Genomic DNA, 14,514 nt, shown 5'->3' on the forward strand with positions numbered 1-14,514 from the left:
AAATTTCAAATTTAACATGATTATTATTTGATTCTGAAATTCTCATCCACTTGGTTCTTTCCCATCAATTTTGGGCATTTTAGCTTACAATTAAGCTCTTATATACATTTTTATTACATAAAAGTCTTACTCTTAAAAGGCATCAAAAAAGAATATTCTGCTGTCTCACAAGATCTTCACATTTCTAGGTTTTCTATGTTTTTAGAAATAGCTTTTACTAAAAAATGCAAGGAAACATTTCAAGCAAATTGCTTATCCTATTAACCCTAGGACATAATTGCCTAAGTTCACTCATCCTACTTACACACATATATTTCTTAGGTAGTCATCTCAAATTCCCAACATACACTGTGGTTAGTTGAATATCATGATTCTGCAGTAACTCTGTTTATAAGACATCCGGGGACTTTTAAATACTAGCAATTTTCATCACTTCACTTTTTAAAAATGAGATATTATTTCTGTTTTATAAAAATGTTTTTTTGTGTGTGTGTTTTCTTATAAGTATTAATAAAAGAGAGCAAAAACCTGCGCATCTTAATAACAACAAACTCAAAATCAGATAACAGAGATACCAAAACCCCTTGGTAGTTCCACATCACCATAGCCTTGTCAGAACCACCCTGGAAAGAGGTGGCAGGGACAGGTGTACACATTGAGTAGAATGTAAACCTCTGGGCAGCAGGCCAAGCAATTCAAAAGTACAAATCAAATTATATCTCTGCAGAAATTCTACTTGGGCTTTCATTCATATATATTTCTTATAACTTCAGATGTTAATAACTATACATTTTATAAAATCTGATCTAAAAATTTTCCATTTAATTTCACAAATTATATTTAAAAATTAAATTTTTTAATGAGTTATAAAAACTGTCCTGCTATCAATGAAAAGTAGTAACACAATAGATGTCAGGTTCAGGCACTTCAAAAAAATGAGGCAATGAAATAAATACAAAAAGTAAAAATTAGTTACCTACAAAGTGGTCTTACTGTAAAATGGAAAAGAATTCCCATGCATGAACTCTAAAATCATAGTTAACTTTACAGTTCATCAATCCAATGTACCCTGCCCTCACATTTAACTTATTTGTAAATACTTTCCCAAGACTACCTAAACACTTACTAATTGGTTAAATGTGCTGTCTACATTAATTTCTCTTAAAATTAAAGAAATTAAAGGTCCACTTTTGAGTTTTTTTGCTATGTCTGACATATTTTCAATGTATTCGATGTTTCAGAAAAGGTGCTTGTCAGGTTCTTAGGACACTTGAAAATGGCTCAAGGGACAAGATATAGCCCTTTTACCTTTAACATATTCACTATCTTGGAGTTTGTTGAATAGATTCAGCTGTTCTTTCCTTCTTTTGAAACTCTTCCCTTATTCAAATAACTTAACTAAAGGATCTAAGATATTATCAATATAAAGAGAAAAACATTTATTTCATACACATACGGAAATATAAAAAAGAACAAGTATTTCAGGCAGTGGAAGTAAAGTTATTCGGTAAAATTTCTTTTTTCTTTTTTCTTGAGTATGTATATGTGTATGTGTAACAGGTAGTTTTTCATATATCTTAATTTTCAAAGAACATTATTGTAAATAAAAAGATTAATAAATTCCTAGAAGGAACCAATATTTTGATTACACAGTTTGATAGGCAAATGATTATTGAAACAAAACTTCAAAGATAGTTATAGTTATGTTTCAGTTATCTGGCTTTTCCAATCTCAAAGATAGGCACATTACATTTAATTTGCCAAATAACAATTTAATCCCGAGGAAGAAAATTTTCAGAATACCAAAACAAAATGTATACAATAACAACCAGGATTCTGTTAAAAATAAAGAAACTCCCCCCCCCCCACCTTTGCATAATATTAAACCACAGGCATCCTTAAATTTTTAAACTATATTGATAAAAGCAAATTCACTTGTTTAGCTATGTCTGATTAAAATATTTTGGTTATAATTAATATACAGATATAGAAATTTATCAGTATTAGTTCACATTTATAAATCATTTTCCAAAGCAACTAAATTCCTTATAATAAATAGCAAAATTAGGCATATAAATTTCAAATAAGAATCTCAATCTATGAGGTTTTTCGAACTGATATACAGATTTTGAGCATATAATATCCTTAGATTGTTCCTGTAAATTGGTATAATTTAATTGTAGCTTCAGAAAAAGGATGTTCAACAGATAGTATTTCTAAGGCATTAAAAAAGCTCAGTACAACCAATTCAAATTAGATATTGTGCTGTGCCCTGTCTAAAGACTCCCTAAGGAATTACAGATTTTATACTTGTACACTGAGAGTTCATTTTCTAATTCAGACAAGTAACTAGTTATGTCAAAACAAACCTGAAGAAAGTTTTATATCTCCCTTTCTGAGAGAATCCTCCCCACCCCCCACAATACCAACACTTTTATTTAGGTTAACAATAACCATAACTTGAAGTGTCCAAACAACCTGATTAACTCAATGCTCTAAAATAAGTGGAAGAAATACCCTTTTCCTTCACTTTTACAGAAATTGAATTTATCTAAAAGAGTCATTTATTTTAAAGACATAGCCTAATTCTGACTACTTATAGTCAATGTAACTGTCTTGAGTGAAAAGACAATAAAAATGTAAGATAAACTTCAAAGGTTTTATAAGTATTAATAGCATTCTAAAATCTCTGGATAGAAGACTATTTTGGGGAGGAACAAAGTTTCTCTTCTGTATTGATAGCTTAATCACTTTCCAATCAGTTTGATTTAACAGCAGTTTGTGGGATTAATTTTTAATGACTTCTTATAAAGTTGTAACTGCTTCCAAAATCAGAAACCACAAGATGATGTACTCAAACACTACACCGACGTAATGCTGTTATGGAGGTATTTACAGAAAGGTGCAGATAAGAGCTCAGTTGTGAACACAAGTTAACATACAGTGGACTCCAAAACAGTAATTTGTTTGGATAGTATGGCAAGAAAAAAATATTCTGAATAAGCAGCATAAAAATCTAGCTGTATTTTTAAACCTATTTTTATAAATCATAAAAACAAAGGAAAATAAGGTATTTATTCTAGAAACTCCATATACCTGTGGAAAAACGGAACACAAGTAATTTTTATTCAAGATTAACCTTAATCCCAAATAGCGTACAGCTAACAATTTACATATTTAGGATTTTGAAAGTATTGTAGAAATTGACACCATTAGAGGTGACATTAGTTTGTGCTCAGTAAACATTTTGTTAAGTAACACAAGTAAATTAACTTAAGATGCAAACTGATAGGTCTCAGGATTTAAAAACCTTGTAATTTCAAAGGCACAGAATTACAGCACATGTATAGGATGGGCTTTAAAAATGGGTATACGTAAACTTTTCCATGGTGTTGGTGGTGTCCCCCCCCCCCCTTAAAGTGCTTACAGTGTTAAAGAATCTCCATCACTCTGTCTACAGTTTTCAACCAGAAGTCCTCACTGTACCTTAAGCCAAACTGAATATTAGGTATTTTACAGCTTTTTACAAAATGGCTGTAAAATCACATTATGGGCATACACAGCTCTTTGATCTCACTGCACAGAATTCATAACTGTTCAATAATGCTATACCATTACACCACACACCTTAAACTATTTCCATTTTTCCACAATTCCTTCCAAAATCAGCTTCCAAAGCAAAGCAAAGGAACATGAAAAGTTCCTGGGTGGGGGTGGGGGGTGGGGGGTTGTGACACAAAAGAACAATTTGGAGACAAGCTAATCTCCACAATATCCATCTTCTGTTGAGCTTGTCTACCCCTCCTAGCCCTCCATCCCTCCTAAAGGTGGGCGCACGTGAGTCATGGAAAGAAGGCTCGTCCATCCCCACACACCCTCCCCAGCACCTCTGCTCCTGGTCCTCAGACAGGGACTCTGTGGAGGTGATGAAAACCATAGGAAAAGAGAAGCTGTCCCTTTAAAATGCCCTGCTCTGTCCCATATCCCACGTGGAACCAACATCAGCAGCACTTTCCCATTAACTTCAATGTGATGCAAGAGGCACCATGCCTGTATATACATAAAACCAGAAAACACCCAGCTTCACACTCTGCTGAGGATGAACAGGTGAAAGCAAACGTGTCAGGGAGGGAGAAGCCAAGCAACTCCCCACCCCTCTCCAAAAGGTGCTCCAGCCTCGCACTCCAGCCTCTCAATCACCTCTCTACCCCTCCTCTAGAGAGCTTAGTTTAAATAAAGGAGGGAGCCACGAACAAAACCTGAAGCAGAAAATGCGACGAAAATGCCATCTAAAGCCGGAAAGGTTTATTCTCCCAATCACACATATTAACTCTATTAAGAAAAAATGGCATCACTTTTTTTTCCCCCACCAACCCCCCCCCCCAAAAAAACAGCAAAGATCACGAAAAGAGAGTTATAAAATTGCAAATAGAGTGTTTATCTTATCTCAGATCAGCCCCCATTACCAATAAGTTTAGCAGTTTCTGCACTACCACCTCCCCCCCCTCCCTCCCCCTCCTTCTCTTGCATCGGATTTTCACGTTTTCTCATTGTCGGTTGAGTTATAAAAGGCTTTTGCCCTTCGAAAGTTTTAAAAAAATAAATAAATATTAACTCCTTGGTCCCTGCGAAGTCAAAATGGACTTCAGGGGAAAGGCGGTTCGTGCTTTTACCTTTAGCGAGAAAAGGGGGAGCATCCCGGACTTTTAGGGATTTTTTGCGATTTTTTAAAAATTTTTATTTGGTTATATGCCTGAGTTCTCCCTCCATTTTGGTTGTTTATGATACTGACAACAAGCTGTCCCTGCTCTGTGCAGATCTCCTGCTTTCATTTAGCACCCCCTCCCCCTACCCCCCCTCGCAGCCACCCAGCCGGGGCTCACACCTCCCCGAAGACCCCGCGGCCGGACCCCGGCTCGCCCACCTGAGGAAAGGGCAAAAACAAATTCATTTCGCCAAAAAAGAAAAACCTCTTTTGAAAAAAAGGGGCAAAGTTACCCCAAGTCACTCAAAGTGCCCCCCAAATATTGCCGACCGCGGGTTTCCGCCAGGCCCTTTGGGAAGCGACCTTCCCCCGGGATGTTTTGGTGGAAAATGCGGAGAGTTTACTCTTAAAACTGAATTTATATTAATTTTTCCCTTATTTTTCGGGTCTCTAATGTCTTCCGCTCTCGCTGCTGCCGCTGCCGCTGTCACAATATTCACAGCACCAGAGAGGAGGAGGAGGAGGAGGAGGAGGAAAACTTTTCAAACTTTCCAGACCCTGAATAAAGGTTTTTTTTTTCTTTTTTTTTTTTTTCCCACCGACCTCACCTTTGGGTCTCCAGCCGCATTGCCCCCTGCCCTGTCAGAAGCCACTTCGGGAGACCTCACACCCTCCATTAATTATTTTATTTTATTTTTTATTATTATTTTTCTCTCTGGGGTCCTGAGCAGGGGCTGCGAGTAGCACAAACTTTTCCTCCTCCGGCCGCCGCCGCTGTTCCTCTGCCCCCTCGGCTAGTCCCATAATTTAAATAACCCTGATATTTCTCCCGCTAAACGCCTCTCCGCCGCCCCGGACCCCGGGAGAACTCACCGCGGGGCTTTAACATCCTCCCTCCGGCCCGTCCGCCGCCTTTACACCGCCCGCGGAATTTCTAATAATTTTTTTCTCATATTTCGGGCTGGACGCGGCGGGCCTGGAAATTGTTTCCTTACGCCTCTTTCCAGCAGCCATTGTAGTGTATGCGCTGCCCCTGCAGCCCAACTTGCAGCTGCCGCCGCCGCCGCCGCCGCCGCCGACGTCGCGCCCACCGCCGCCTCCTCCGGCCTGCTCGGCCCCCGCCCCCGCCTCCCGCCGCCCCGCCTCTGGTCCCCGCCCGCCGCTGCGCCCGCCCCTCCCCGAGTGCGCTCCGCCCACTAGACGCCGCGCCGCCAGGAACGGGCCCGTCTATTGGCGGGTGGAGCCGCCGATCAAGCAGAAGTGTTAAGAGGCGGGCTGCGGGGCGGGGGGCGCGGAGGGGCGGGGAGGGCGGGGCGGCGCGCGAGGCCCCGCCCACCCCTCCCTCCTCGGCCCTCCTCCCGCCAGCTGGGGGCGGAGCGAGACCCGCCCGCCCCCGCCGCGCAGGGCCAGGATCGGCTGTCAGTCTGGCGGCGGCGCGCGCCGATTGGGCCGGCGGCCGCCGGGGAGCGGGGGCAGCAGGTTAGGCTGCGCGCTACTTAAGGTCCAGCTGCGAGAGCTATTGACGTGTTTGGAGCTGGAGACTGTCGGGTCCCTGGCGGAGCGGCACCTCGAGGTGAGTGATCCCGCCACCCTCCTTCCGTGGCGCCTGCAGGGAAGGGGGAATCGAGGGCTGCACCCGAGCCGCCACGGAGCCCCAACACACTTCCGCGCGAAGCTGCTTCCACCAGGCCTCGCCGCGGCGCGGGCCCCTTCCCCTCGCTTCTCCTCCCCGCGATGCGGGTCTCTTCGGGCCGGGGACGAGGAAGGTGACCGGTGCCCGGGCCACCCCAGCTGTTTCTCCAGCCTCCTTCCCAGCCTCTGAAGCGTGATCGCGTGCACCTACACCCAGTTTCCTGCGTTGTCCTCCCCCCCTGCCCCTCGGCACCGTCGAAGGTGGAAGCAAGGTGTGTTCACCTGTGCCCGCCGTCCACGGTTCGACGGACGGGCTGCATCGCGGAAGGCAGCGAGGTCTCGGGCTTGCATCTCTCCGGCTTCTCCATTCGATTGCCCGCCTCCCCCCCGGTATGCCACCCTGACTTCCTGACCCTGTCTCTCTGCACCTAGCGGTGGGTGACGGGCTTGAGGTCCTCACAGGACATTTCCCAGCTCCCCGAGAGTTGCATCCGCGCGTTGTCAGAACCACAGAGCCTGCCTTGGCTCTGACCAGCCAGGGGCCCTTCCCCCGTCCCTTTCAAAGCTACTTGGAGAGTGGGGATGTGATGGGAAGGAAATCAAATACTTTTGAAGGCAGGCCGCCCTTTTGGGGAGATTTTAGAGTTGTTCCTCAAATATGCTTGTGAGGCCCTTCCTTCTTCTCTTTGGTTTTCTTTCTGGCAGGTAGAGCTGGGTAACTTTTGTCTGGTACCTGCAGACAGTAAGTAGACGAGGCCTCTCCCTAGAGGAACACTTGATCTTGCCCTTCAGCCCGCTCCTCACTGTAAATGGACATTTCTAGTTAACACGTGAGGGATTTATGCAAAGAAGGTGCCATTCGGAAGTCCAGACTTAGACGGACGTGTGTTTAGAATTCGGAGAGGAAAGGAAAGGAAATGGGAATAAACTCATGCTGCAGACTTAATTCGGGTACCTGTGATGTCATCTAGGTGTTATTTCTAAAGAACCCCTAATGATGATGACAAAATGGAGAGTAGGACGCTTTCACATAAGGCATGCAACCTGACTTTTGTCTGCGTCTGATCGTTGTTGAGATTATGTCCGAGGAATGTGAACAGCTAAGCAGAGGTCTGAGTTCTCACCGATAGGATAGATGTCAACAGCAAGGCTGTGCATTTAGTACCATCATTTCCTCTAGGAAGTCAAGCCTGGAAAAGAATTGTGTTCAGTAGACGAAGACACTTCTAGATATATTCGAACAACATCTTGAATAGCCCTTTTGCCAAGATGTTTTTGTTAGCCAGTTATATTCATGTACTGTTCTATGAAAATCATTTAAAAAAAAAAAAAAAGGATTGCATCGTGGGTACGAATAGTTAAAGGACCCCAGAATGACTAAACTTTTTTCCATCCTTCTTTGCAAAGGTTGGTCTCTTTTAGCCTGGCCAGCCTGATCGTTCCATAATCGAAGAAACTGAACTAGGTGACTCTTGATTGAGAATACCTCCACTTTTCAGGAGCTTGTGGGGTTTGATTATTTTTTCCTGAATGTATTTTTTTTTTAACATGATATATTTTTTTGATGGTCCCATCTTGGGCAATGAAAGTAGAAACCATTTCATACAAAAATTCTGACCTCTGTCTGGTTATACTGACTTAGTTTTTTATTCTGTGGCATTTTGTAGGTCATACTACATTATTTGCTGTCTTTTCCTAGAACAGATTTCAGGAATATAAATTAAGTCAGCTCTTTAAACTTAGTGCAGAGCATTTAAAAATATTTGTAGTCCATCCTGTGTGGCTCAGTGGTTGAGCACTGACCTATGAACCAGGAGGATACTGTTCCATTCCTGGTCTGGGCACATGCCTGGGTTGTGAGCTCCATCCCCAGTAGTGGACATGCAGGAGGCAGCCAATCAAGGATTCTGTCTCATCATTGATGTTCCTATCTCTCCATCTCCCGTCCTCTCTGAAATCAATAAAAATATATTTGAAAAAAAATATTCGTAGGTGATTCATCCATGATATACAATATATTGAAACAAAATCACTTTGAAATATTGTTTTTATAATTTTTTCTTTTAGTTCCTATGACATGTCTTTGAAGATAATAGGCATACCAACTTCAGTTGAATTCATTTATAGAAAGCAATTGTCATGGGATATAGTTGACATGCCAATTATATGAGTATATGATTTGGCTGGGAATAACTAATTGGCTCTTAGGGAACTGTTATCACTTTTAATCAATAAAGACTTCTGCAGGCTGTATCTGGAAGGTTTGAGTTGAAAGATTAATGAATGACAGTAGCATTCCCTGATTCCTTCAACCCAGAAGTATCAATTAAATATAAGATAATGCTGGAAGACAGGTTTCAACTTTTTTAAAAAAAACTTTTTGAAATGTCAACTAAGCAATAACTTTGTTTTTTGGTATATTGGCACTGCAGTGCTGGCCACAGAATAGGCATCCATGTTCTTTAGTTAACAAATGTTTTTGCTGAAGTTGGGTTATACTAAATTATTCCACATTTATTTTGTATGCTAATCCTTTATATAATAAAGAACTAATATGCTAATTAGACCGAACTGCAGAATGACCATCTGGACGACCTTCCGGATGAAGCCGGGGCTTCGAGGACTGGCCGGGGCTGCGAGGGCCGAGCCCCTTGCATGACGAATTTCATGCATCGGGCCTCTAGTCAATGTATAATAGGGAAGTAACTGTTAGAGTTCATGCTGTATTCTTAGGTTTTGTTAGTATAATTAATTGCTTAACCTTTAGAAATAAGAATAAACTAAAATTGAATGCTAGCTGAACTATCTTTCTTTTTGGACTTTATAATCAAATTTCAATAGATGTATTTAAATATCGCCTTTGTGCTGAGGCACCATGGCAATGCAAAGAAAAACATATCCAAGTCTTTTTTTTCAAAATACATAGGCTGTAGGAAGTTGCTCATTAGATAATCAATATGCCAGAAGTAATTTTCAAGCACTTATGGGGCTAATGAGATTTATTGATTTGTTTTATGTCATCCGCTATATAACTCTTTTCCCCAACATTTCCTCCCTTCAGTAAGAAGACTGTTAGGATGCCAATGGTAGCACGAAGACTGAGAGATCCTGACATAAATCCTTGCTTGTTGGTAAGGTGGTTTGCTTTTAATTTTCATGAGTGTTAAGTTGGGAAAACAGGCTTCTTCTGATTTTGTGGGCATCTGTTTTCTTCAGTTCTTTTTAAAAAAATGTTTTTCTCTATTTGCTTTTTAATTTTAATGGGATTTTTTTAAATAAAGAACTTTTATATTTCCTACTCAGAAATCCAGTAAATATTCACTTCAATCTTTTTCTACTATGTCAATTATTGTTTTTTAATTAATTTAGTTATTTTTATTAAAGTATAATTGACATATATTAGTTTCAAGTGTACAACATAGTTATTCAACATTTATATACCTTATGATGTGATAACCACAATATGTCAAATATAACCATCTGTCACCATAAGTTATTATTGACTGTATTCCCTGTGCTATACATTACATCCCTGTCATTTATTTTATAACCGGAAGTTTGTACCTTCACCTTTTTCACCCACCGCCAAGCCCCCCTCCTTTTGGCAACCATAAGTTTGTTCTCCGTATCTAGCAATCTGTTTCTGTTTTCTGCCATTTTTTAAAAGTTATTTCTGTACAAAAAAAAAATATTCCTAACCAGTGTATCCTTATTTTACTAGAGCATTTTTAGATATGCATAATTTAGCTAACAAAGATTTATCTCCTTTAACTTTTCCATATTTATATAATATGCAAGCATTTAATCATCACTATAATGTTAAACAGGCATATGTAACACTGAGGAAAATTTTTAGTCCAAACATGGAAAGTTGGCAAGTATGATATTTTAAAATTGTCACTGAAATTTATGTTTTAATAGCAATAATTTCATCATGTCCTTGAGACCACCTGGCTGAGAGAAAGGGGCTGATATAGAATTAGTCTATTAAACTCTAAAGGTTTTCACAAAGGTATATGAACAAAATGCTTTGTTGAATAATAAGCTTTGTTGGCATTTATTTAGTATGACTAGCAATACTTACCTCTGGTTTTGTCACCCTGGGATAATGTAATCATCAGACTAGTGCTATGAAAATGATATTCCCTAATCCTATATGGATTTTCCAAATATACACATGCATTAATTATTTGGCATAGAAATTTAGATTTGTTCTATATATTATGTTTTCAATTGCTTTATTAAGTCTCTTTAGATAGGATATATTTCTTAGATCCATGAAGCAAATTACCTACCTATTTAGTTAAAGCTTTCATTTAGGTAGTGACCTCTCAGAATCATACCTTTTTCTTTGAAGTTTGTTATCCAGTCTACTTCCAGTTCAGATAGCTTGAATTTCATTCCCAAATGGCAGCTACCCTCCTTTGAACTCATAGCCCTGTGTTGCTCACTTTAGTTTTGAAGTGATCTTAATGATATCTATTAAAATTGCTTACATGATAGTGTATTTACTTGCATAATGATAGCAAAAATACACTGAGATGAATGGTGTTAATTTAAGTTGCCTTGATGTAGACCAGTTATTAGTAATTTACTTAGGATCTCAAAACTAGCATTAACATCAAACATTCAAGTCAAAGTCAGAACTGGAAAAAGCAGGAGAGCTGCCCCCTGAGTCAAGAGACGATTTTGCATCTAGCCGTGCTGCAGTGATTTTGAACACGTTGCACCTGCCACAGCTTCTCTGTTAAACGGTTACTGGGTTAAATGGCCTCAGTCAGTGCTTTGGCTCAAATTCCCGTGATTAGATATTAAAAAAACTGACCCAGACTACAAGAAGGAAGATGTCTGCCCTGTGCAGAATGACTGCTTGGGATAGTTGGAAAAATAATTCAGTTTTTGTTCATTACAACACACAAAAAGACACTATTTCTTATTAGCTGCTTTGTGGAGGAAGCATCTTCAGAAGTTTTTTGGGTTTGTTTAGATCCTATTCCACCTCTTAAATGATGCCTGTCTTACATATTTAAGGAATCTGATGCTTCTACCAGATGTATGGATGAAAATAACTATGACAGGGAAATGTGTTCCAATTACTTCTTGAAGTACAAAAACTGCCGAAAGTTCTGGGTAAGTCTAGCGAGGTTAGATGAGGTGGTCTAACTCATCTCTTAGGCTTGAATCTGAAGCCTGAAATTAATCAGTACCCACAATCCTTCCTTTGGGATGGCTGCAGGGAAACTTCACCTTTCCACTTTGTCCTCAGTGTGTTATTTTAGCTTAAATAATCCTTGAGAGTTCTTAGTTGCCTCATCCTACTCCAAGGTACAAGGATACAGTTCTAATATAGGTGGGTCTTCCTAGGTGTGTAAGTATCTGCAGCCCTAAAACAATAACCTTGTTATAATTTTATTTCTCTTGGAGATGAACAGAATGGATAATTTGTCGTGTCATAACACATATTAGGCTTCCACTTCTGCCTCCTGCTCTCCCACTGCCACCCAGGATAGTTTAAATGGTCCAATTTTTCTGGAGACATTGGTATGCAATTTCTGTTTCTCTGAGCACTAGGTCCAGCTGCTTCATTTCTCTCTGCTAAATTAACTGATGGTTTCATTGAAGGACTGTACTCTTGTGCTCTTGTAGTTAAACAGCATGTCCCCATCCCAGTTACCGTTAACATAGTCCTGTGGGAATAGTCACCTCTACTTAATTCTTAATAGTTTGAAACTTAATCTGAACTCTTACAATTAGTTTTTTGGGTTTTCTTTATAACTTATTATTTTTTTTTTAATTTCCTTTTTGGGGAAGCAATAGAAAATTGCTGGAAAATAATTAGCAGTTAATACATCACTAAATTTGGTTTCTTCTTTTTTTCTTTTTTCCTATATGCAGAATTCTGTCATGGTGCAGAGAAGACAGAATGGAGTGAAGCCACCTATGCCAACAGCAGCAGAAAGAAATGAAATCTTGGGAGCCATGGGAAAGATGCCCTATTGAATGTTTGCATTAAAATGATTTAACTCCAAAGGAGATAAATATTTTTAATAAATGATGACTGTAATCTTTTAAGACCGTAGAAACCTTACCCAGACAGATCTTATATTCCTTAAGGGGAGACAAACTTGCGTGAGCCATGTGTCCGTTGTGTTTGCTCTCAGTGCCATGATGATAGTGTGCCACTGTCGAGCGTGTGTGTCAGAGCTCACAGTACTTCTGGAGTTACGGGGGTGTTAGGAAAGGCTACACGAGGAGCTGGGCTTTTCCTCTGGGTCTCGAAAGAAAAGTAAAGTATGAGAAAGTAAAGACTTACCGAGGAGGTAAAGACTTAATGGGGTGAAAAGAAGGCAGTATTTCATGTGAGCAACAACATGTTAGAAGGAAGGCTCGAGACAAATTCAGAGTTGTCTGTCCACTGTCCCACCTGAGTTTAAGCGGGTAGAGGAGTAATGGCAGAGGTGACTGTGTGTGGCCTCAAATCCGAGGCTCATTACTAAGATCTCTATCCTTACTTCACTCACTATCTTGGTTTAAATTGGGTCAGTGCATTCGCTAGGCAGGAAACAGGGCTGCAGGAAGGTTGCCCTAAGTAAATGGCATGCAAAAGAACTGGCTTGCTTGTTTTAAGGAAAGGTATGGTTAAAGGACTCTGTGACTAAAATCCATAAATATTGGACAACCTTCTGAAGGCATGGTATTCTTGAACTATGGTAGTGGGGGCGGAAACGTGATTCTCTTAGAAGTAGGATTTTTATTTTCAGGATGCAGTGGGCAGGGAAGGGTATGGGGTTCATCAGGTGAACACAACACTGGGATGAAACTAGAGCTCAACTTCACTTTATGATATGAAAACAATTCATAAGCCTATTAGAGAAAGACAAGTGTCACATGATCTCACTTATGTGTGGAATCTAATGAACAAAATAAACTGATGAACAAAATAGATCCAGAGACATGGAAGCATGCAACAGACTGATGAATCTCAGAGGGAAGCGGGGTGAAGGAGGGAGAGATTAACCAAAGAACTTACATGCATATATGTATAACCCATGGACACAGATAATAGTGTGGTGAAAGCCTGGGAGGCTCAGGAGCTGGGTGGAGGTGGTCAATGGAGGACAAAAAAGGGACATCTGTAATACTTTCAACAACAAATATTTTAAAAAAATATTCAGTATAGTGACGAGTGGATTGCATAGCAGCTCTCATACCCTCCACTTTTAAAAATCCAGTTTGCTTCATTTATAGAGTAGTTTTATAAAAGACATTTAATAATGGAAAACCAACAAAAACAGTTTGTGTCCCTTTTCTTCAGGTGGCCCGTGATCACCAAAGAGTATAATTTTAATGGCTGCTGACAAAAACTATCCATCTGATTGGTCTTTGTCCCAAATTCAGCTCAGCTGTTTTTAAGCCATAGAGGATCGTCACTGGTACATGTGATTCTATTTGAGTACAATGTGATTTCATTTTGAGTAAAGTTGTATTTGAAATTCTGGATTGTCTCAGCAATTCTTTGATTTGTATTGATGACTCTCAAAGTGATGGATTAAAATAAGACTTGACAAGAAATTAATAAATACTTGGGTGAGAAGCATTTCAGTACTTTTAAGCATGCTTGTTTAAGGATTTGGAATTTAATGTCACCTCTTTCAATGTACATACCAATATTGACACTCATCCTGTAGCTATATGTCCTGGCATAGCTCTTTTTAAAAATAGCGACTGCATTCAGATACAATTCATATGTAAGTCACCTACTTAAAGTGTATAATACAGTGGTTTTTAATATATTGACAATGTTGTGCAGCCTTCACCACAACGGTTTTAGAACACAGTTATCACCCCAGAAGGAAATCCTGTACCCATTAGTACACATTCTTCATTTCCCCTCTAACACCACATTTCTTCCCCAAAACATAGGCAACTACTTACCTACTTTCTTTCTCTGCACACTTATATACAAGTGGGATCATACAATATGTGGTCTTTTGTGACTGGCCTCTCACTTAGCCTCTTATCAAGGTTCATTCATGTTGCCTGCATCAGTACTTTATTCTTTTTTATTACTAAGTAACATTCCATTGCATGGATATACCACATTTTATTTATTGATTCATCAGTGGATGTATATTTGAGTTGTTTCCACTGTTTGGCTAAATATGGGTCATGCCGTT

The 14,514-nt window shown here is 39.9% G+C and overlaps 1 protein-coding gene across 2 annotated transcripts; it reads left to right on the forward strand.

Annotated features, from left to right (window-relative positions):
* The first annotated feature begins 6,158 nt into the window (after positions 1 to 6,158).
* Positions 6,159 to 13,835, forward strand: CHCHD7 (coiled-coil-helix-coiled-coil-helix domain containing 7). 2 transcript variants are annotated; one of them, XM_081110952.1, is made up of 4 exons: positions 6,159 to 6,278; positions 9,399 to 9,468; positions 11,369 to 11,467; positions 12,233 to 13,835. In XM_081110952.1, exons 2-4 carry the CDS (start codon positions 9,415 to 9,417, stop codon positions 12,335 to 12,337), a joined length of 258 nt encoding a protein of 85 aa, XP_080967078.1. In that variant the 5' UTR covers positions 6,159 to 6,278; positions 9,399 to 9,414; the 3' UTR covers positions 12,338 to 13,835. The 2 variants fall into 2 exon arrangements, with proteins under 2 accessions (XP_080967078.1, XP_080967079.1); XM_081110953.1 differs by having other exon boundaries at positions 6,174 to 6,727.
* The last annotated feature ends 679 nt before the right edge of the window (positions 13,836 to 14,514 follow it).

The sequence above is a fragment of the Myotis nattereri genome (assembly GCF_964212035.1).
Source record: "Myotis nattereri genome assembly, chromosome: 17".
NCBI lineage: Eukaryota > Metazoa > Chordata > Mammalia > Chiroptera > Vespertilionidae > Myotis > Myotis nattereri.

Coding starts and splice junctions, on each gene's coding strand:
- CHCHD7 (XM_081110952.1), top strand. CDS start 9,415: ATGCCAATGGTAGCACGAAGACTGAGAGATCCTGACATAAATCCTTGC. Junction 9,469..11,368: donor ACATAAATCCTTGCTTGTTG/GTAAGGTGGTTT, acceptor TACATATTTAAG/GAATCTGATGCTTCTACCAG. Junction 11,468..12,232: donor AAAACTGCCGAAAGTTCTGG/GTAAGTCTAGCG, acceptor TCCTATATGCAG/AATTCTGTCATGGTGCAGAG.